We start from the raw sequence: 22,506 nt of genomic DNA on the forward strand, positions 1-22,506 counted from the left end.
TAAATGAAAATAAATATCGCCACAATACTCCCATCTTGAATAGGCAGTGTAAAAGGTGTTGCTGATTTGTGACGTCAAACAGCTTCATTCAGTGTTTGTAATGTTTTAAATCACCCGATCTGTTTGTTTTGGAGAGGAGGAGACCTCTGTGGATAAATGGGCTCCCGGTAAAAACTTCCTAAACAAAGAACAATGAAAGAATTCTTACCAGGGGAAGTTTCAGCTGTTTACAATCTGCAATCCTCACAGCTAGATGCCACAAAATCTCGCTAAATCTTACACATGGGACCTTTAACATTTTACTGCACTCACTACTTTTGAAGGATACAAATTCTCAGTGTCCATAATAAAAAGGCAGTTGCTACAAATCTACAAACACGCTTTTTTTTTTATTAGGGTGAAGACATCCATTCAATATATTAGAAAACCAACGTGTGAAGAAAGGCTACATGGAATTTTACTTCAAGGGGGGGGTATTGTTCAAGACTAATATTTATACAAATATAATATACATAACCATGCTCCCTTGCAAGAGAAGAATTGACAATGAGAAACTATGAAAATGTCTTTATCGATGTTCATAATCAAAACCATCCTTAGCATGATAGGCTTTAACAGAAGAGCAATTTTTTTTAACTGTGCAATGACCTTTGACCTTCAACTATGGGTAACTTCTCCTTCCACTTGCTTAGTGAGAGGGCGCTGCTCTGAAATACGTTCAACTGTCTGGAGGACGGGCAAAGCCTTGCACGTTTTTTTATTGCTTTGCAGAGAGTAAAGTGCTGTGGTCGACTGACCGGGTCATTTTTTTTTTAAGAGCATGGAGTGTGTCTGTGGTCACAAAATAAAAATGTATGTGGGGAAGTGCATAGGTGGAGAGGTAGGTGGGTTCAAACACTTGCATGCGGAAACAAAACAACCCAACAGAGCCGTGTGGACTTCCCCCTGTCGTCAGGACGGTGCTGAATGTAAAGACAGAGCCTGAGCTGGGTTTTTTTGTTGTTGTTGGGTTTTTTTAAAAGAACTACACCAAAACCTGTACTGCTTGACAACACGTTAGATTTGAACAGTGAGTGGGGTAAATTCGTGAATGTGTGACGTGAGTGTCCACAAAAAATAAAAAATAAATACTAAGTGGGAGCTTAAAGGCCCAAGCTGCCTTGTGCGCTCGTGGAATGTGCATGGAGGAAGTATGTGATGCACGCATAGGAATGTGTGTGCACGTTAGTGTTCCCCTGATGCACAGTCGTAGAAGATGTTTCGTGTGTTGCACCAGCCGTGGGCATTCTGGCTGTTGTCGGGTCTCATGTTGCTGCCGTGGGAGCCTCTGACCGAAGCCACAGGCCTTCGTGCCGGAGGTCTTCCTGTGACAAACGGCCAGTAAGGCACACAAAAGCCACTCCAGCTGTTCACAGAGAGGCATCACAATCCAACTCAAGCGGTGGTGTTCATGTACGCAGGACGTTCTGCTGCTGCTTCTCTCTCTCTCTCTCTCTCTCTCTCTCTCTCTTTGGCACAGGGAGGAATGTGTGGAAGCAGGGAGGGAGGGATGGATGGATGGAGGGAGGAGGGGGTTCCCTGCTTTTCGTGTCTCTCTCTCCATCTATTTGGAGAGTTTGCTGATGACACGGATCAGTGCTCCATTTTCATCTTTGAGACGTTGGTTGTCTGTTCTCAAGTCGACCAGAACCTGGAAAACAAAAATGTAATTCACATTAAAACAAAGTATAAAACTAGCCTGATTATTTTATTGCTTGTTTTGACATTACTGATTATGAGATATTGGATATTAAGATGATATATTATAGACAGTTTTAACAGCAGACAGTTTGACAATTCATTCATATCAGTGCAATAAATGTTTCCAACAAAGCTGTCACCACAAAATTTAAAGGCAGCAGGACACCCAATTCATAATTAATGTTACAGTTGAGTGGAAGACAGTGGGCTTGGGTTAAAGTTTTTGTAATTCAATTAGCTCGTAAATTAAGAAATGGTCACTCAACATAATTCTTTATGCATCAACATTAACTTTTATTAGTTTTTCTCAGATAAAGCCATTTAAACGTTGCGAAAGCTTTGTGACTTAGACATCCAATCTAATATCAGTCACAAGCAGTCCACTGAAGTGAAACTGGGACAGTTTGACCACACGTGGCAGGCTCACAGGTACACTAGCGAGATGCCGAAAAAGTCAAGCATCTAGAACAGTTTCAAAATTTACGAAGACGATCCCTAAAAAGTCAAGCGCCAGATATGCTAAAGGCAACTGGCATATCACTAATGTACGAGCTCGGCAAATTGGCTGAAAACTGTAGCTTAGCTGTCCTGCAAAGTCGTTACCTTAGAGTTATATGGTTTTGAGCAAGTTTTTCCATTCCAAATAACAAAAACGATATGAATCTTTCTGTTTCCTATATATAAAATCCAAAAATCCATATAACTAAAAAAAAAAAAGACCTCACACAATGTTAATGCGTTATCTCAGAATACAAATAAGTAATTATCTTAATTTTGACAAAAATGTCTGATAGAATCTTATAATTCTAGAGTGACAAAGTATAGTTTATTTTTTCTAGTTATTACAACATGCATGCTAGCAAAATGGCTGATGGTTAAAAACTGATATTTAAAAAAAGTCAGATTTATGTCCATAACCCTCATCAACTCTTTTCAAGAAATCAAATAAGCATATTTCCCTATAACTATTCCTTATTCGTAATCTAGAGCATATGATTTGTCTGGGCACGGTTCTCCACAAGACTGCAGCTGAGCCAGCGACTAGCAGCTAACGGTGCTAACTCAATAAACATGGCAGCAGTGCTGACAGAGCTTACAGTGTTAATCAGGAGGGATCTGAGGTTTGGGCACTGCTTTCTGCACCTTCCCGATATCAGCAGCAACCACCGATGAGTACAGTGCGAGGTGGGATACACACATGTGATAACATGCATGTGGGGAGCTTATCATAACAAAGTACAGAGAAGCTCAAATTACAACACACGCAGAGGTAGCGTGACTTCATTCTCTGCTCAGGAAGCCATCGATCCACTCTAACTTTACAGAGTAAATAGTGGTTTGTTGCTGTATTAATGCTCTGAATGTGGCATACAGAACCTTTAAAAGAAGGACTTTACCTATTCATTCTGTGTTAGTGGAGACGTCAGACAATTATGAGAGCGCAGAGATCAGATGGGTTTGGGGTAGTTGTTAGGTGAGCCGACAGAAACATCCATCAATGTAAAAAACAACCAAATTAATCAATCACATGTAACAGAAAACAATAAGTTGTACTGTTAAAAAAACAATTCCACCGTGTACCTCCACAACACTCCTGCCTGTACGAGGTAAAGCCAAGCTAATCAAGCAGAAGCATGCAAAGTGTCTGCGGCCATGATAAGACTCGTCTCCTCACCTTTAGCTCCTCCTCCAGCTCTGCCATTCGCCGCTCCAACATCCTCCGGTCCTGACGCCACGGAAACGGGAGGGAGAGTGAGGAGCAGGGAGGAGGTGATGTAGAGAAGAAGAAGGACCACAAAGGGTGAGTGAAAACAGGTGAGGAAGTGGTTTGAGTGGGGAGAAGAGAGGAGAGAGTGTCAACAGAAAGCAATGGTGGCAGTAGTGAGGCAGTTGAAGCGCTTTCAAGTAACACCATGAGCAGGGATGCGTTACCTTTCTCTCCAGCTCCAGCAGGGCCGAACAGTCACTGAAGCGCTCCTGTCTCTGTTGGACACAACAAATCAATAACATTAACATCTCCACCACCACAGCAGGTATCAGACATCCAACAGATATATAACAACTAATGTGGATATATCGAATGGGGATTTCCATTCTATGCTCAATGTATTCCTATGGATAAAACACAATGTAACAGTAGTCAGTTAGTTTTTAACATTCGTAAACTTTAGCCACCATCAGTTAGACCAAGTGAGTCTGTAGAGGCAAACACCCGAGTGCACTGATGAGACAAAAGGAGTGTTACCACGTGGACGAGGACATATAGCCTCTGAATATGGGGCACATGCACAAAATCACAGAGAAAGAGACTTTTTTGTTTCATTTTCCGTGTTTAGAAATAGATGGGATACATAGCATAACGTTTGAGTAGACAGTATGACAAGTGATAGCCACCTGATCCTGTTATATTATAATTATAGAGGCTGCCGATTACCGGTTTTACCGCTTTAAGATGCTTCCTTCTCTCTTTGCACAGGTGAATTTAACAATAACAGACTGTGTCCAACTCAGTGTGTTGTGAGTGTGTCGTCACCTGTGTGGCCTTTTCCAGGTCCAACCTGGTCTGAGTGATAATCCTCTGGGTGTCCTGCAGCTGAGACTGGAGCTGGCTGTTTTCTCTGGAGACTTCCTCGAACAACTGACACACACAGACACACAGAGCAGTAAATAACTAAGACAAGCCAGAAAAACACATTTTCTGGCCTCAATATCAATTGTGTCTGCCCGACCTTCTTAAAATCCTTGCTGTCGGAGTCTCCTCCCTGGGTGCAGTCGTTAAAGGACCTGCGGAGGAGAGCAGAGGTCAGCGACACAGCTAACATTGAGACTGACAAAATGAAGAAAGAGGGCAAAATAAAAAAAGGTCAAAGGGTGAATTCATACCTGGAACTCAAGTGTTGGTCTGTCTGTAAAGAGAGAAACAAGAAAACAGGTTATGTGTGTTGTCTTATGTTACAGTCAGTCAGTCAGACCACAAATAAACACACACCTGTGGATCCAGCCCACTGCCTGAGAACTCTTCCTCTCCACTGGGATCATTATCATCACTCTACAAATGACACAGACAATGTAACATGTTCTTATGAATCACTCAAGTTTTAACATTAGTTTAGTTTTTTTTCATTTTGCATGAATTTTGCAGGCAAAAAAGAAGTTTGTGTTGTTTACCTCACCGGTCCTCTGTGCCTTCCTTCTGGCCCGAGCTTGTCTCCTCTCCCTGCGCTCCCTGGCCCATCGCTCTGTCTCGCTCTCCCCTGTGCTGGCCTCAACATCTGGAACCAAGCCAGACAGCATTCGCTTAAGAGCAAATCAAATGTTTCGACAAACACTGCCGTGTCGTCAAGCTCTGCCTTCTGGGAGAAACTTGAAGTAACGATGCGTACCTCTCCTGTCAGACGTCTGAGGGCGTGGGGTGCCAGGGGGCTGCGTGAGGCCCAGCAGGTCAGACTTCTGCAGACTGGCAATACGAGACCTCCAGCTCACTTCCTGTAAACACAGCAACCCCCGCACTTTGTGACAACACGTGGCTTTATACATGAGCAGCTAACGCAGACCTATAACTCTGATATACGGCTCTCACCCCCTCCTCTCCCTTCTTTGCTTTCGTCTCCTTCTCTTCCTCCTCCTTCTTTTCTCTCCCTTTGTTGTCTGTCTTCATCGTCTTCTCGGCCTCCTGCAGGTCTGTTAGCGTGACCCCCTTGAAGGGATAAAGAGAAAAAGCCATTGTGTGTACCAGAATGACACTCAGTACTTCTGTGAACATCTGAGCAGGTGATGTTTGTGTAGGGCTTTTGGCATTAATGCGTTAATCGAAATGTGATTACGGTGATTAAGGTGATTATTTTTTAATTTTTTTGTTTTTAATCATGTTAATCACCAGCTGACATTCCTGTGTTTTACTAGGTTTACTGAGAAACTTGAAGACCTGAGGACTTCAGTGATACCATCTCATGCTAGCTTCTCAGGAAAGGGCTACATGATGCTCCAAAGGCTAAATTTTGGCAATGAAGAAATGACATTATCATTTCTTTCTAAGGGGTCCCGTGACCTCTGAACTCAAGATATCTGAATGACATGGGTTTTATTATTATTATCATTTTAATTATTATTTTTGTCATTATTTGTTTATTTTATTAATATACTTTTTAACAGATTTATCTATTCTTGAGTGATTTTGCTTGTTTACCTGCTAAATTGTCTGTTTGTACTTTTATTACCTTTAAGCACTTGATATTGTTTGGGTTGAAGTTTTTGTAGCTGTCACTTTTGTAAATCTTCTGGCTGCCAATAAAAACTAAATAACAAAAAAACCCAAAGTGGTTTTATGGGAAGTCTTCTCTTTGCAGACACTTTATGTTAGTCCCATGCTTTTCTTGCAGTCATTTGATTCCTAATCAAGACAATAAGTAACGATTGCTTTACCCTGTCAATATGGATTGTTTTGTAATGCATAACAACAGGATTGAAAACGTGATTAAAAAATGCAATTAATCACAATTAACTACTAAAATTGTGCAATTAATCATGATTTAAAAAGTTAATTGTTTGACAGCCCTAGTTTGTACCTGAGTGGAGCGGCGGGACTGCCGTGCATGTCTGGAGCGAGCCTTCCTCTGCGCCTCTGCCTCCTCATCCCGCACTGGCGTCAGATATGATCTAAAAAAGACACACACTTTAAGATTCAGCAGGCCCAAAATTTTCAGCCCCACAAACACACACAAACACACACGCGCGTGCACACGCACACGCACGCACACACACACACACACACACACCAGCCTTGACTTACTTGCGTCTCTGCTTGGCCTCCTGTTCCCCTGTGGTCGTGCTCTGAGAGTTGGAGGTGGTGACTGCAGACTGGTCCTTCTTTTCTGTCTGTTCCTGAGGATGCCTTAAAGAGATAGATAAGAGTGGCAATGAGCTCTTTCAGACGAGTGAGGAAAATTAATCGCAGAGTTTATATAAAGATGAAATACCTCTGGGCTAAGACACTGTTAAGGCGGCTGAGTCCAGCAGAACTTGTTCCTGTGCTAGCTGAGGTCACGGTGGGGTCATCCAGTCTCTTTCCATAAGATGAGCTAGAAACGACACAAAGCTTATTGGAAACACAAAGACTTCTTTCACAGCTACACACACACACACACACACACACACACACACACATTAGTATTTACTGCTGGAGAAATGTCATAAGCTGTGACACAGCAAAAAAAAAACAACTCATAACACAAACAGCAGAGCAAAAAATGCAAGACGGGTAGTGAGTCGTGCGACTGACCTGTGAAGCAAAGTGGGGTTTGAACTAGTGAGGTCATTCCCTGATTGACTATGAAGGCGCCGAGTGTAAGAGGAGCTACGACTTAGCCAACTGAGAGAGAGAGACAGGGTGACAAGGGCACATATGCAGTGACTCAGAAAAACACACTCTGGTTTCACAAGCGCAGAAGCGAGTGAGAGCAGCGGCCCACCTGTTAGAGTTGTCAGGGCTGCTGTCTGGAATACTGAAGAGTCTCCGTGTTGGGATGGGTGGCACCCGAGCAAGCCTTGGCTCCTGACAACGAGGGGTGACATTGGTTCATCACTTTTATTTTATTTTCTCACCAAGTATTTATCTCGCTTAGCACTCTGAAGCTCTTCAAAATCACCAAGGTACATGATTTTAACCCTTGGGGACATTTTACATGCTTTTCATTCTTCATTTTTTGATCATTTTGGTTGTGCTCATGCATATGGCATACATTTTGGCAAGATAGTGTATTTTTGTTAAATCTTGCAATTTCCAGCTCAGCTCCAACAATCAGTCTGAAATACACTGTGGAAATAAAATAGTTACATTCATACTGTAAAGTAAAAATTATCTTTAAAATTATCTTTAATCGACAGGACAGTTTGAGCGTTAAAGGGGGAGAGAGTGAGGGGGCGACATGCAGCAAAGGGCCGAGGCTGGAATCGAACCCGCGGCCACTGCAGGGAGGACAACAACCTCTGCCTGGGGGGTGCCGCTCTATTCACTGAACCACCAGGCACCCATTCAAACTGCAATTTTTGATCCCACAGCCATCAAAGCATAAAAACATGCACTGTATTATTTCTGTATGTCATTCTGAGCTTCTGCCTTGGAATTTGTTATTTTTGCTATTTTCCACCTGATGACATCATTTTGACCATATTTGGCATATGGAGAAAATACATGCTATTTCCACTAGGTGCACTGTCACAATCAATGTTGCTGTAACTCACTGACATATCCCAGGCTGTGATAATTAAAAAAAAAACATCTACTTTGAATGAAGTATATTAAAAATACTTCATTGTGTGTGCGTGGGGGGGGGCTATCTAAAAACATAGTGGCATCATGTCGAAACCTGGCATTTAAAATTCAGAAAATTAATGAATATTTGATATTTTGATTAGGACTGATGTTGGGTAAAAATATAAACTCAGTGTCTGCAGGCTTGTTTCTGAAAGGCACATTTTGTGCGCAGAGTGATACCAGTGTGTGTATTACTAAGGGTTAAAGTAAAAACTGATTTTTATCCTGAAAACTGCTTCCAGGACACCGTGGACACTTCTCCAAAATGTAGCCTGGCTCATCAGTTTTCTTGTGTGACTTGAACAGAAGCTGTGAAAGAAGCCTTTATCTGGAGTCACGTCATTTAAAACAAGGGTTTCATGGGTGTCTAAATCCTTGAATCATGTGAGCGCCCGTGATGCGTACCTTGGTGTCTGCCTCAGAGCTGAGGCGGGGGCTGGAGGCAGAGCGGGTCATGCCCAGGACAGTCTCTGGAGGTCTGCTTGGGTCCTGGCTGGTGTCAGTCAGTCCAGCTGAGCCCAGAGTCACCGAGCTGCCTGCCTTCCTCAGAGAAGTTCTCCAGGAGCCCGGGGCCTCGGTGGCTGGGGGCTTGCCTGGGTCCTGATACAGAGCCAGCACAAGTCATCATCTTTAGTGTTATCATGCAGCTAAAACACAAACTTGATTTTCTATATAATATCTCTATGTATTACCTTTTTCCCTTGGCTTGCAGCAGTACTCGTTGACATGGAGGTAGGAAGCAGGCTGGTGGCGTTGCGTTTGTTGTTCAAGTTGTTTATGATCTCTCGGTTTTTCGCTTTCTCTGCAACCGAGCAAAGGTCAGAAATGAAGAACTCATTCACAACTGATAAAACCCAACTGATAAAACATGTCAGTTCTTAAATGCAGCTTGTCTCTCACATATGATAAGTAATGACAACACTTGTCTTACCCGACTCTGCGTCACTCTCCGATTCACTCTCTTCCTCCGAGCTGGAGCTGCTGGAGGCCTTCCCCTGGCTCTGAGGCTGGCTCTGTCCCGTCTGGCCTCCTTCTTCCTCCTCGTCCTCGGCTGGGCTGCTCTGCAGGGCAGGAGGTGGGTGCTTCTCCCGCTCGTGGAGGCAAATCTTCTCCTTACTGCTCATACGAGAGATAGAAGTCCTGCAGGGGCGGGGCCAAGGTGGGGTGGAACAACAGGTGGCATGCAGGGAGCTGATCAGTGAGGGCAATCATTCCACATGCAGCCAATTAGAGCGAGCATGCGCCAATCAACACTTCAACAGTGGGTGGAACAGTGGGTCACTTTGTGTGATGTCCTGTGTAGCACTAACGTCTTATCACTACATCACAACTCAGCTATATGCAACTCCAACCTTCAGCTTTTTCCTTCATCACTCATTTTTTATAATCTATTTTCAATATGTGATAATAAAGCAAACTTCACACAAACCTACAGTGATTAAATAGCAACATAACATCCACATAAATTTGTGTCCCAACCACATACAGTATACTACAGTAGTATATGCGCTGTACTGATTAAAGGGATAGTTCACCTAAAAATGAAAATTCAGTCATTATCTGCACACCCTCATGTGATTTATGACATGATTTATAATCCACAAAACACTGCGGGAGGTTCACGGGGAAAAGGCATTGTACTTATCTCCCAAACAATTGAAGCAAATGATGGCCAGGATTGAAACGAAATAAAAAATAAATAATAAACTACAAAATATCTCCATACTGCGTGCCCAAATTAATCCAAGAGTCCTGATGTGCCAAGTTGTTTTGAGAAACGTCACTGGTGTCATGTTTTTAGCCTTGACATTTTATCATGAAATATTTTTCTTATTTTTTTCTCTTTTAATTACTAATTAGTTAAATAGTTTGTTGTTGTTTGTTTAAATAAACACATAAATATAATTTCTTATATATTTTCTCCTGCTCTTTTGCAGAGTAGGACAAAACTATCCCTTAAAAACAAGCTGAATCTAGTTATTTTTGAGTATTTATACAATACTTTCATTTTTCCAATGTGTACAAACTATATACTGACAACATTAAGTATTCAGTATGAAACTGGGACACAGACTGTCACTGCCTGCTATGTCTATCCAGCTTCATGTCAGTGGAGAGAAGCAACACGGTTCATAAGAATGCTGGGACTGTTGTCATCACACCTGCATGCAAACGACTGGTACTGGGATTACTGGGATTTGGCTGAGGAACAGCGTAGCGTGTGCCCACATACACACACACACAAACACATGCCCCACACACCAACACACTGGCACTGACCTGCGTGGGCGAACTGGTACCATGGAGATCGGCGGGCTGGTCTCAATAACAGGAGTCTGTTTCTCCTTCTCGCTGCGTAACTGAAGAGGAATATAAACACACATAAACACGGAGAACATTCGCTGCTGTAACACTATCAATCATATCAGGTTTATCTAACTGAGTGAGATAGTCACAGAGCCTGTGCAGAGCACACTCACAGCGTTCTGCTTCTTCTGCAGCTCCTCCAGAGTGTCCACAAGGTTCTCATCTGCAACATCTAGAGGTGTTTGGCCCTACAAGGACATTGAAAGTGCATCATCAGTCATGGCACAAATAAAGGCTTCGACTTATATAATGGTTCATGCAGAGGTAAGGTTGCCTCGCTCTCACCACATTGTTGACGGCACCCATATCGCACATGTTGTCAGCCAGCAGGGTGCACACCTCCTCCTGCCCCCAGTGAGCGCCTGCGTGCAGAGGCGTCCACCCGTCAATGTCCCTGCTATCCACGTCAACCCCACACTTTAGTAGCACCCTGGGGGGGGGGGAGAGAAAGGCAACTTTAACAAGAGGGGAGAAGATGAGAAATATCCTGCAGGATAGGCTATGAATAAAAGCTGTTTGACTTGATGTGGTACCAAATTAAGACAAAGCTAACAAGCTGTCAGCGCTCTCGTGTGTGTAGAGCGACTCTCACTTCAGAACTTCGATGTAGCCTTTGGCAGCAGCAACGTGCAGAGCGGTCGCCTTGGTGTTTGGGTGAGGTGTGAGGGTGCCACTTCCTGCCAGCACCGCCATGGCGTCCTGGAGCATGATCCTCTCCTCCTCCTTTCTGGCCTTGTCCACATCTATGGCTGCGAAGCGCACGTGAACACACAGCAGTGATGGAAAAGGCAGACAGACAGACACACACACACACACACACACACACACACACACACACACACACATTAAGATAATGAAACTATTGTAATACTTTTACACAAATGTAAGTGCAGGCAAATAACCATAATAAATAATTAACATTAATATAAAATAAAATAAAATAAAAGCCATTTTTTTAATTACATTTTAGTATATTTCATTTTAGCACTATATCATTTCAGGATCCAAATTCTCAATATCCTGAGATTTTAGATTTTTATTCATGTCACTTAGTTTAAGGTTGTTTTTTTATGTATGTACGCTGTTTTGTTTTGGGTTTTTTTGTATTTACATGATGTGATCAGGTGTTAGGTGTTTTAGTGTAATGCTGCACAACACCTGAAGACTAATAAGGAGACTATTTGATTATTTTAAAGATATACTTTTTAACTAGTCTTAAGGCGGGGCAATAAAACGATAACAATATCGATTGCGAAATACCTTTTCCTCAATTGAAATATGAGATGTAGTCAATATTATGTCGACAGAACGCATTCCAGCCATGCTTTGACAGACAACACAAACAGCCAATGATAATAAGAATAACACCACGGCGAACCAAATGCAGTGAACGATTATGACTCTAGAATACAGCTGAGTGTTTGACAGCAGAGTGCTTCCACAGCGTTTTATTATTACGGATCAAACAGCTGATGGTCCGACAGCAGTGCAGTGAGACAGACAAGCAGAGCGGTGCTTCTCCTCACAGCTCCAAAGTGTCTGAAACAGCCACATTTGCAGAGGTGGAAAGTGCCATTTACAGACTACTTTGTGTTAGTTTCAGTTTTAATCAGACTTTGGATGAATTATTTGGAAACAGCAGGACGCATGGCTCCCTGTCTCATCCAGCCGCTCGCGCTTAGCTCTCATTATTATTACCAGAGGCAGATGTAATGTTTTGGAGGCCTGGGGCCACAGGCACATTACTTTATTTTCACCCTTTCTCTAACTGGAAATGTTGGCAAGCTGCTGGCAGCTGTAGGAGAAGTAGGCCTACTCAAAAGTCTTTTTTTCCTCAGTAAAATAATTAACGGCACAGAAGTTTCACAGAAGATTCACAGAAGCTGAAGTCAGAGTCCTGCAGTCAGGAGAGGTTGGCCTTTTATCGGCACAATTTGCTTAAATTCACCTGTTTGTTTAAGATGCAGCTTTTAACTTTCATATAATGCTGGTAAGCTTAATAAATAATAATAAATCATATGTTTATTACACTCTAACACACCATCGTCAAATAAAAAAAAAACAAAAAGCAAAAAGCAAAATAATCGTTCATTAATCATAATCAAAGTAAAATGTTCAATTAATCGTGATTTTGATTTTAGGTATGAGGTTTGGACCTTTGCTGGGAGGAGATTTTAGTAACTTGACCGCCAGTTGGTGATGCCTGTTCTACTGTATATTTGTCATGTTCAATGTCTGACAGAAAATAAATACTTAAACCAAAATTTACTTTATGACATCTTCATATCTCACTTAGGAGTAAAAGGGAACCTTTAAGTTTGACAGAAATAGTGATTTGATGTATATTGTGACATATGTTGATAGACTGATATGAAAAAAATATTGTGAGAAGAGTTTTTTCCATATCGCCCAGCCCTAACTAGTCTGCATGAACACATAAAAAAATGTGATTTTAGACCTTTTAAAACAAGAACACAAAATCACTTGTTGGTTTAAGCTTTGCAAGCTTTGTAAGCTTTAACACATACTGGTAGCTGCAGACAAAAGACAAAATATCCAATTTCATACTGATTTATCTTCTCTTTGCTGTCAGTGATTTCAGTTGCATGATGGATCTCAGCGTTGTCTGTATTTGTCAGTGATAAAGACACAAGCCTGGAGCTCACTCCAGCACAATGAAGGTCACAGAACATTTGGTGCGCAGTGACTCTGTCCTCATTTCTTTGCCTATTTTTGCCTCCTCTGAGAGTGATGTATGCTCTAAACGTGACCGCTTGTAAAAAACAGGACAACAATGCAAAGCAGGTTTTTGGGGCTGTTCATTTATGAGAATGATTTTAGAGCTGTTTTGCTCCAACAGCCCGAGCTCTGTGTGAGCTCCTAATTTATTCCACTCACAGAAAATTTAATGGGTGCCAAAGCTGCTCATTCAGACCACATGGAATATAGTACCTAAAAGCCCCTAATTATCTACACTGTTCACATTATTTTAAAAATCAGAAGCTCTCAAGCTGCCATTTGCAAATTATGTACAGACACACTGCAAGTGTTTCAAATAATTTCTCCAAAAGCGAGACAGTACCCATTGGTCAAACTACTAACTTTGCAGAAAGCTCTCAGTAAATGTGGCACAATTACTTTAGCATAGTGAAACTTTTGGTTCAACAGTGAACAGGGCTTAACCCTTAAAACCCAAATGAAACTGCTGGATTTCTTAAAAAAAAAAAAAAAAAATAAGAAAACATGGAAAGAAGACAATGAGCAACTTAAGAAGAAATGACCCAAAAAATTGCAGGACATTTGTTACAAAAGATAAAACAAAATTACCTGAAAATTAGCAAAAATGAAAAAAGGGTAGAAAAGTAAACAAACAAATAAGTAAAAGCCATTAAGAAAGTGTTTGAAAATTATAATAATTTTGTAAAATAATTTCAAATATGCGATTTTGATAATTGTAACAATTCTTTTCTTGACATTTTCTCTCAGCTTTTTCTTGCCAAGTTGCTCATTCTTTTCACCCCAATGTTTTCTTAAAGAAATCAAACCAATTTGCTCAGGGTTCAAATGTTTTAATGTTTGCGAAAGGCATCTGAACGCAGCACAGGAAAACTGATGTTGATGCAGATTTCAAAGGGTTAATGCACTGGCATACTGGCAACAATACAACATTTTACTGTGATAAACCTCTAATAGAATGACATGTTGTCACTGTAAGATGTACAAATGTTAGTTGGAAATGACAAATACAGCAAAATAAATGTTCTATAAATAACTGATAAAAGTAAATATTAGAGGTAGGACTCATGGGTTCCCGTAAAAAAGCTTTTCAGTTTAACTGGAATACTTCACCAACGAAATATCCATTTGTTTAGCAGTTACTCACCCTGTGTTACCTTAAATTCATAAGGGAAACTTTGATTTTCAAAATGAAGGACGAATCCAAAAACAGTCACCGTTCTATTTAAATTTAAATCAGAGGGGGCTACAATGAGAGCTTGCGCATTGTAATACAAACCTCATTTAACCAGTTGTATGCTCAGTACTTCCCATATATGCATTTTTGCTAAAACCTAGAAAGTTCTAAAAAATAAAATACGTTTTTTTCCTGTAGCATAATTTTGAATACATATAGGTAAGAACTGTAAATATAGTTTTCTGACCATTTCTTCCTTTTGTTTTAAGCAAATCTGATAATCTCCCTGCGGCTAATTTTAAAGCCATTTTCTTATCACCTTTTATTTTTTTGTATTTATTTTTTTTTACAATTTCTAGGACATTTCTTGTCAAGTTGGTGATTGCCTTTTGCCATCTGTTCAAAGGAAATCAAACCAATTTTCCAGGGTCCTAGAGGTTTAATTGCTTGCAAAAGGTGTCAACAAAACTGATGTCAAAATGTCAGTGCATAATAAAAAAAATGTCCATGATAATTTCATATAGCCCAGGGTGGCATGTTCAACTAGTTAGTTTTGCTTTAACGCTCTGAAACTATTCAATTTACAATCACATAAAATAGAAAAAAGGTCAATTTCTCTTATTTGAGAACCAGAGAATGTTTGCTTGAAAAATAACTTAAGTAATTATGATGATAACTTTAAACATGGCACATATTGACATCATCTTGCGATTACCACAAAGATCGCATGCACAGCCAAGTTTGAATTTAGGTGCTAATGAAGGTAAGGAGTGATTCCTCACCTTGTTTCTTGATTTCCCCTTTGAGAAGTCTCTCCATGGCGTCCTCTGTGGCCACGTCCAGAGGAAGCTCTCCTTCACTGTTCACCGCCCCGACCTGAGCACCGTGCTCTATCAGGTATCTTCAAAAACAAAACCACAGTCAACATACAGTCAAGGTTGAGAATGACATAGCTAGATTAGAAAATGATGATACATACATTTTTTACATGTATAAACACTGCCAGCAGCATAGTTTATACACTGTACTGCAGTATTTAACATATTAGTCACAGCTACTGCAGTTTAACACCTAACACTTTGGGGTATTTAAGTGATAATGGCAGTGACGTGTCAGTGTGGTGATGGTTTGCACTCACTTAGCAATCTGGATGAAGCCGCAGGAGGCTGCAGCGTGCAGAGGAGTCCAGCCCTCGTTGTCCCCTCTGTTGACGTCACTCCCGCTCTCCACCAGAAACTGCACCATCTCAGCATTTTCATCAATGCAGGCCTGCCAGAGGACACACAACCACATGATGGATTGCTATACAAGTGTTTATTGTTGCTCGTTTATTATGAGAATCCCCGCTACGCCCATTAAAAAAAACAACCACACGTCAGTCAGACTCCAGTTTTAGTACAGCAAGGAGGATCTTTGACCCACTTCATTTTGGTTTGTTGTTAAAGTCAAAACTGGAGACACTTCCAAAATCTATTAAATTCATCTAAAGCGCTTGGGCTCAAACAATGACTACTGTGTCTGCTTGTAATGACTTTCTGTTAAGTGGGCCGCTAAAAGCCCTCAAGTACTTTCCAAAACAGTCATTTTGTGGCATGAGTGAAACAGCCAATCTATTTAGCTGCTTTTCCTGAAGCGAAGTCTCACTGAGATCCCAACGTGATCCAACACAAGTCCCGAGACGAATCCCATGAGGACCTCATGGTATTATGTTATGATATGTTTCTTTAAAGTTTATGAGAAAAAAAAACTTGGGGTAGGATCTGTGTAGGCCTCTTTTTCAAGTCAACAGGTTTTATACTGCAAAAAAGCTTGGGTTATTAAATTCATTCTTTTAAAGGAAAGTCATAAAAAATGCCAGTGGGGTAAGACTGTTTTAGCCTGTTTTAAATATAAACATATTTCTAGAATTTCATAGAAAAAAAGACAGAGTTAAGTAGATCTCTGCACTAAAGGAAGTGATTTGTTCTTGAAAAATACTGCATTTATTTCATTTATTTATACGCCTCATGACCATAATGACACGGCATGGAGCACAACACATAAAATAATAACAAACAATACAAAGCCATAGCGCAAGGCATGGTCAAAATACAACAAATGACAGTAACTTTCAAACACTGATATTTTTTCCCACTTTGTAAAAAGAAAAGAATTGTACTCTTCAGTTATTGATACAAATGACTTGAAAAGATTTTTTTGTAGTTCACATTAGCAACTAGCCCTGAAACAGATAATGGTCAGCCTTAACTGAGAGAATATCGAGCCTCCGGTACTAATAACAAATACCATAAAATATTACCTATTTTGAGGGATATGCGGGATTTGTGGATTAAACGTTGCTACCCTCACCAGTCTGCACCAGAAATACTAGTCAGAACACTTGAAAATAATTACCATTTAATGCAATTGCATTCAGCCAGTACGAATGCCGTTGTGAAAATCAGTCATGAATTGTAAAGATTTATTTTCCTAAGAATATCGTTTTCAATAAATGTTATTTCTTGACCTTTTTTTAGTGAGTAGTTGCCATGTTTTGTAGGATAATGTGCAATGTTCAGAGTGCATAGCGCAAAGTGCCACACATTTCAGCAACATTTTAAATACGGTTCAGGCATTAGAAACTGCGATTAATGACTTTTAAAAATGGCTCTTATAATGACAGTTTCAACCTTATAGATCAGATTGTGCTTGATTTTGACTGCCGAATTTTGTCTTACTTTTAGACAAGTCAACTAGTCTACATTTTAACTTCTGTTTAATTGTTGTCAGGGAATTTAGTCGTTAGGATCATTCCTTCTGATTACTGCAGAAACTAATGTTGAGTTTCCATTATAATTTCCCAGTGTCCATGTTTATAATCTCATAATGGTTCATGTACAGCTGAGACTAATGAGAAGATCATTCGTAAATTTAGCATTGGACAATATGAAACTTTGACCTGCAGGCAACACTTCATGAAAAGTTATTATTGCTTTCATGAGTTTATGTAACTCATGGTGGCGCTGGAGGACACATCACCGGACCACCAAAGTCAGTCAGATTTATCCCCTTGGAGCCATAAATGTCTGTACGAAATGTCATGGCAATCCATCAAACGGTGGTTGATATAGTTCAGTCTGGACCAAAGTGTTGCACGGACAGAGGGACATTGCCATCCCTGGAGTCCTGCCGCCGCTAACATGGCTAAAAATACTTGAGAAGATTTTGCAGCGTAAACCAGCAGGTGGCTCTACAGCAGATAAATCAGCCTGAATTGAGTGTTAATAAAATATGAGTGATTGCACGTTGAATTTCTACCACTGTAAAAAAAAAGAAAAAAAGAAAAGAAGGGGGCTGTCACAGAACTTAACATATTTTTTTTTTGGAGACAGTATCAAGCCGACCTTTATTCTCTTGCTGTGTTGCTAACTACTTCATCAGTAACAGCTGATGAGATGACATCTGCTCAGAACAACACCGCATCCCCTAATGTCACAACATTTCAAGCCTTTCATTATCATCAGCTGCTCTGCAGGACATCGCAGCAGCAAGTGTCTATAGTCACACAGAGCCCTGTCCGTCTTAAGCCACCTAAGAGGCTTTGCTTTTGGGCTAAATCAACTAATCACAAAGCCGCTTCACGTCTCCACCCTCCTTCATGATATGAGATAATTAGACAGGTAGCAGGATGGAGGAAACAAAAACGTGGGCGTATTTTACAAAGCAGAGCCATTAGTTTGCAAGTCAAAAGCAGCGTTTACTGGCAGCAGAGGGGGATCCTGCTGAACAAGTGGGTGCTCCAAACCGAATGAATGAACAGAGGGCACTTCTCGCGCCCTTTGCGCTATGAGGGTGCACACACACACACAGCCTCCCAGCAGACTCCTTCACTGGGTCATCAAGTGACTCATTGTGGAAATCGCCTTTTGACAACAGCAGCTTGTGCTGTTTGAGGAATGTTTTCCATTTCTTCATCCGAAATCCCTAAAGTCCCCTCCATGGGGAATTGGCAGGGAGAAAGAGAGGCAGGGAGAAGAGGAGGAGGAGGAGGAGGAGGAGGAGGAGGAGGAGGGGGCAAAGGAGAGCACAGTGGAGAAGACAGAAAGGCTTTGGATGGAGAGGATGGAAAGTTTGGAGAGTGTGGGCCTATATTTAATTCCTGCTGCCAGGCAACCGATGAGCAACAGGGGAGAGAGGGATGGAGGGCAGGAGAGGGACCACACTGGGTGACGGTCCGACATGTGGATCGACCAAAAGAGGGCATTCAACATTGTGGCGCTCAGAAGCGGTCATGGGAAGACAACTTCATCAAATACACACAATTGTCTTAAATTAGGGGGAAAGCACCAATCATCTTGGTGCATGACATCACTGCAAGCACACAGCTGAACCCACAACTCAGCTCCAGTGGGCAGGAAAATTAAAAGCTCTTTTCTATCAGAATGCATGTGACTGTGAGTTCAGTGTGTGCACAAGAGAGGCAGGCAGTGTGTTTATGACACGCGGCATCATAAAAGCAGAGGAAATACTGCATCAACGAGGGCCTGTGTGACAGTGATGTTGTCCAGACTGCTCCTCTGTGTTATGACTGAAGTCAAGGGGAGGGAGGGACCTGAAGGCTGCATGAAGACATGCTCAGAAGAAGAGCAGCCTATTTGGGACATGCAAAAGTAACAAAACTCTTGCACTGTGCAGAGGTAGTCAACAAGCTTTCCTCCTTGAGAGAAAGACCTGTTGATGAGATGATGTAAAAGACCTACTGTCTAACTGAAAGTCCTGTGACTCAGTGCCTTTAAAAATGATCCCATAGACTCTGAGGCGACTTTTTACTGCCTGCAGCTCACTGCTGTCCTCATATATCTACACTGTATGGCTAAAGAAAAGCCTGTAACTTACTACAGTCAACAGTGAGGATGGCCCAGCCTCCCAACATGCTAATAAACTACACAGAGGCCACAAATGCTGCTAAGACTATTTCAAAGAAATGTACAGACGATAAAGAGTCCACTTTAAGCTAATTTACACCCCCTGCTAAGTTAAACGCGATGAAAATGTTTAGATAATGCTTCTAACTGACTCCATGATAAGTTAGGTTAAAGCCTCTTCGCCGTGAGGGTCATTAACGGATAAAGCGTCGCCGCTAGTTGAGCGACAGTTAGCAGCAACTCAACGGTTAACACACAAACACGATAATTAACGGTTAAAGCTACCTGGTGAAGCGCCGTCAGTCCGTCTATGTTGGCGTGGTTGATGTCAGCTCCCTGCCGGAGGAGCGCTGCCACCTCCTCCCGGTCTCCGGCGGAGCAGGCGGCCATAAACACGGCTCCTTGGGCGAACCGGACTTTCGCCCGCCGCGTCCCGGAACAGCTCAAAGTTTCCCGGGCCTCCGACCCCGTCCGGTCCGTCTCCGAGCCAAGCCATCGCTGCAGCTGATCCTGCCGTCGCTGTTTGGCAGCTTCGGACCGGGAATGGTCAGTGGCCGCCATCTTCCCCTGGTCTGTCCGGACAGATTCAGCTCATGGTACGAGGAGAAGCGGAGCGGCTGGTTTGGATTGAGCCTGCCCCGGGCTGTGCCCCCTGGTGGAGACTCACTGGAACCGGAGCCGTGAACTTCACTGCCAACTTCTGACTGAGTGGCAGTCCCGTGCTGCCTTCACGGGCTACTCGGAAATTCCTGTTTAATGGGAGGGACAGTGTATTTTCTACATTTTTATCTGTTTGCTTTTTGCTTTTATTTAGTACACTATGGTCTTTTCTCTGTGTCCTTAACCCTTTGAAACATGATAAAATCGACTTGTTTGGCTGGCTTGATTTTTTAAAAAAAAGTAATGACCCAAAAATCGTAAGAAATAAGTAAAAAGTACAGTAAAATACAGTGCAGTAGCAGAAAATAGCAAAAAACAAGAAACAAAAACAAAACAAAGTAAAACCAACAAAGAAGGAAGTGGCCTTGAAAAAGTATGTAAAAATCATAATACTTTAGTGGCATAATTCAAAACATTTGATTATGATAATTACAAAAATAGTTTCCCCACACTTTTATTCTTTTTTTACTATTTTTAAAAAAAAACGAAAAAAAAAACAATTTCCTCCATTGCTTTTTTCTTGCATTTTGCGGAACTTTACATATCATGTGTCTCATCGCCTTTATCCCAAGTTTTTGAAAGAAACCAATTTGGTCAGGGTTCAAAGGTTTAAATACTTGGGAAAGGCATCTCAAAGCAGCACAGGAAAATTGATGTCCCTTCAGGTTTCAAAGGGTTAATCAAATCATCATCATCATCATTATTATTAATCTATTTATTTTATTTTCTAAAAAAACATCATAGGTGTCATTTTCTAATGATGGAGAGCTTTTCTAGCTCAATTTGGAAATAATAATAATAATAATAGTAATAACAACAGCAATATGTCTACACAAATTAAAGTGAAGGGAAATAACCATGATAAATTTTTAATATGGGAAAAAAATAAACCCTGCTTTTCATTACCATAGTACTTTGGTATTACATTTTAGTAGCCTATATTTCATTTTAGCATCATATTTCAGGATACAAATTCTCACTATCTTGAGATTTTAGATTTTTACTCATAATTTAACTTAGTTTGAAGTTGTTTTAAGGTATGTATACTGTTTTATTATCATTATTATTTTGTATTTACATGATGTGATCGTGTGCTTTGTGTTTTAGTGCAGTGTTGCATAACATGTGAGGACTAAGAGATTATTTCATTATTCTAAAGGACACTTTTTTAACTGATCTGCATGGACACACACACACACACACACACACACACACACACACACACACACACACACACACACACACACACACACACACATACACACGCCCTTACCTGTCATCATTTATGATTTAGAGAAAATTTTGTATTGACACTTACATTTGCTTGAGTGAGAATCAGAATAAAGCACCATCGCGAAATTAGTAACAATCAAAAGAGTTAAATTCGAGATTTCATTGATAAATAGGCTTTTTACATAAAGGCCAACTTAACATCCAAATACATATGATTTACAGTTAATCATAGATTCAATGCTCTCCACCTTAAAACGTCGGAGGCAGACCTAACCTATAATACCATATATTATTTTGGCATGAACATGTACGACTTTCCATTTTTCCGACATCACTTGAAGGCATTGTCACGTACACTATCTACGCAACAATAATATTGAACCAGGTCGAACGTAAAAATCAGTGTAATTTAAAAATACAGTACAACAAATATTTGTTTGTTGTCGTTGACTTGTTTGATTCCAGGATTCCCAGAGTTTTTCCAAGGACACCTGGTTAAACAGCTTTTGCGACGGAGCATAACTGATAAAATGGTGCTTGATGATGGGTTTTGTTATGATTTGTGAGCAGGATTATCGCACTGTCAGGGGATATGGGGATATGCGCTTCTAATGTTGACATTACGGTATCTGGACAATAGTTCTTTTTTTATAATGGCATTTATTACATTCATACATATTACATTCATTTATTGGGTTTAGTCAGTGCATTGGCTTGTTGTCGGGAAGAATGAATAATAAAACACACATTTTAAGAGAATTTATAGAGGGGCGAAAATTAAGTTATATATCAATAATAATAATAATAATAATAATAATAATAATAATAATAATAATAATAATAAATGTTATTTGTATGGCAAAACATGTTTTACAGGACAAGCTAAAACAACATACACAATCAAGGGGAAAAAATCCAGCAAAGGCATTAATAAAAACAACATAAACATAGGCTAAGACCAGATAAAACAGTATGTTATGAAAATAATAAAAGAGGGATTAACTAGAAACAACAGATTTACTGTAAACAACCAATATTATAGCCTAGTATATATATTATATCCCATACCCCACTATACTTAACTATATTATACCATATCATGCTAATATCATATTGTATTATTGCATAATACACTAAGCTATATTATATGTTTATTACAATTATATATAGACAGTGACATGCAATGATTATCATAATGGTGACTTTTTATTGATTAAACCACTGTCACTTTTCTCAATTTCTTTTCGTTATTATTTTTGAATAGTTTTAAGTAGTAGTTTTAACTTTATTCTTATTTCTACATTTTATAAAATTATATCATTTTGTTTTGTATAGCTGTTATTTATTTTTCTGGCATTCTCTATTTTTCTGTTCTT

At 40.5% G+C, this 22,506-nt stretch overlaps 1 protein-coding gene across 4 annotated transcripts; it reads right to left on the bottom strand.

Moving 5' to 3' along the window:
• Positions 1-370: 370 nt before the first annotated feature.
• LOC121950090 (protein phosphatase 1 regulatory subunit 12A) lies at positions 371-19,913 on the bottom strand. 4 transcript variants are annotated; one of them, XM_042496003.2, is made up of 25 exons: positions 19,523-19,912; positions 15,472-15,602; positions 15,116-15,234; positions 11,013-11,169; positions 10,706-10,850; positions 10,534-10,608; positions 10,334-10,413; positions 8,985-9,169; positions 8,746-8,855; positions 8,459-8,653; positions 7,209-7,291; positions 7,019-7,108; positions 6,717-6,818; positions 6,530-6,631; positions 6,306-6,396; positions 5,321-5,437; positions 5,124-5,226; positions 4,909-5,012; positions 4,730-4,789; positions 4,624-4,646; positions 4,470-4,524; positions 4,274-4,378; positions 3,673-3,723; positions 3,416-3,466; positions 371-1,690 (listed from the first exon to the last, which is right to left on the bottom strand). In XM_042496003.2, exons 1-25 carry the CDS (start codon positions 19,796-19,798, stop codon positions 1,604-1,606), a joined length of 2,697 nt encoding a protein of 898 aa, XP_042351937.1. In that variant the 5' UTR covers positions 19,799-19,912; the 3' UTR covers positions 371-1,603. The 4 variants fall into 4 exon arrangements, with proteins under 4 accessions (XP_042351937.1, XP_042351936.1, XP_042351940.1 ...); XM_042496002.2 differs by having other exon boundaries at positions 8,985-9,193; XM_042496006.2 differs by lacking the exon at positions 7,019-7,108 and having other exon boundaries at positions 8,985-9,193; positions 19,523-19,913.
• Between the last annotated feature and the right edge of the window lie 2,593 nt (positions 19,914-22,506).

The sequence above is a fragment of the Plectropomus leopardus genome, chromosome 7, assembly GCF_026936395.1.
Source record: "Plectropomus leopardus strain MGB_pleo_1.0 chromosome 7, ASM2693639v1, whole genome shotgun sequence".
Classification (NCBI taxonomy): Eukaryota; Metazoa; Chordata; class Actinopteri; order Perciformes; family Serranidae; genus Plectropomus; species Plectropomus leopardus.

Excerpts from the sequence above, each read along its gene's own strand:
- LOC121950090 (XM_042496002.2), bottom strand. The coding sequence starts at position 19,798 with ATGGCGGCCACTGACCATTCCCGGTCCGAAGCTGCCAAACAGCGACGG. Across the intron at positions 4,790-4,908 it reads AGGCACAGAGGACCGGTGAG|AGTGATGATAATGATCCCAG; the intron begins GTAAACAACACA and ends TGTCATTTGTAG. Across the intron at positions 4,379-4,469 it reads ACAGCAAGGATTTTAAGAAG|TTGTTCGAGGAAGTCTCCAG; the intron begins GTCGGGCAGACA and ends TGTGTGTGTCAG.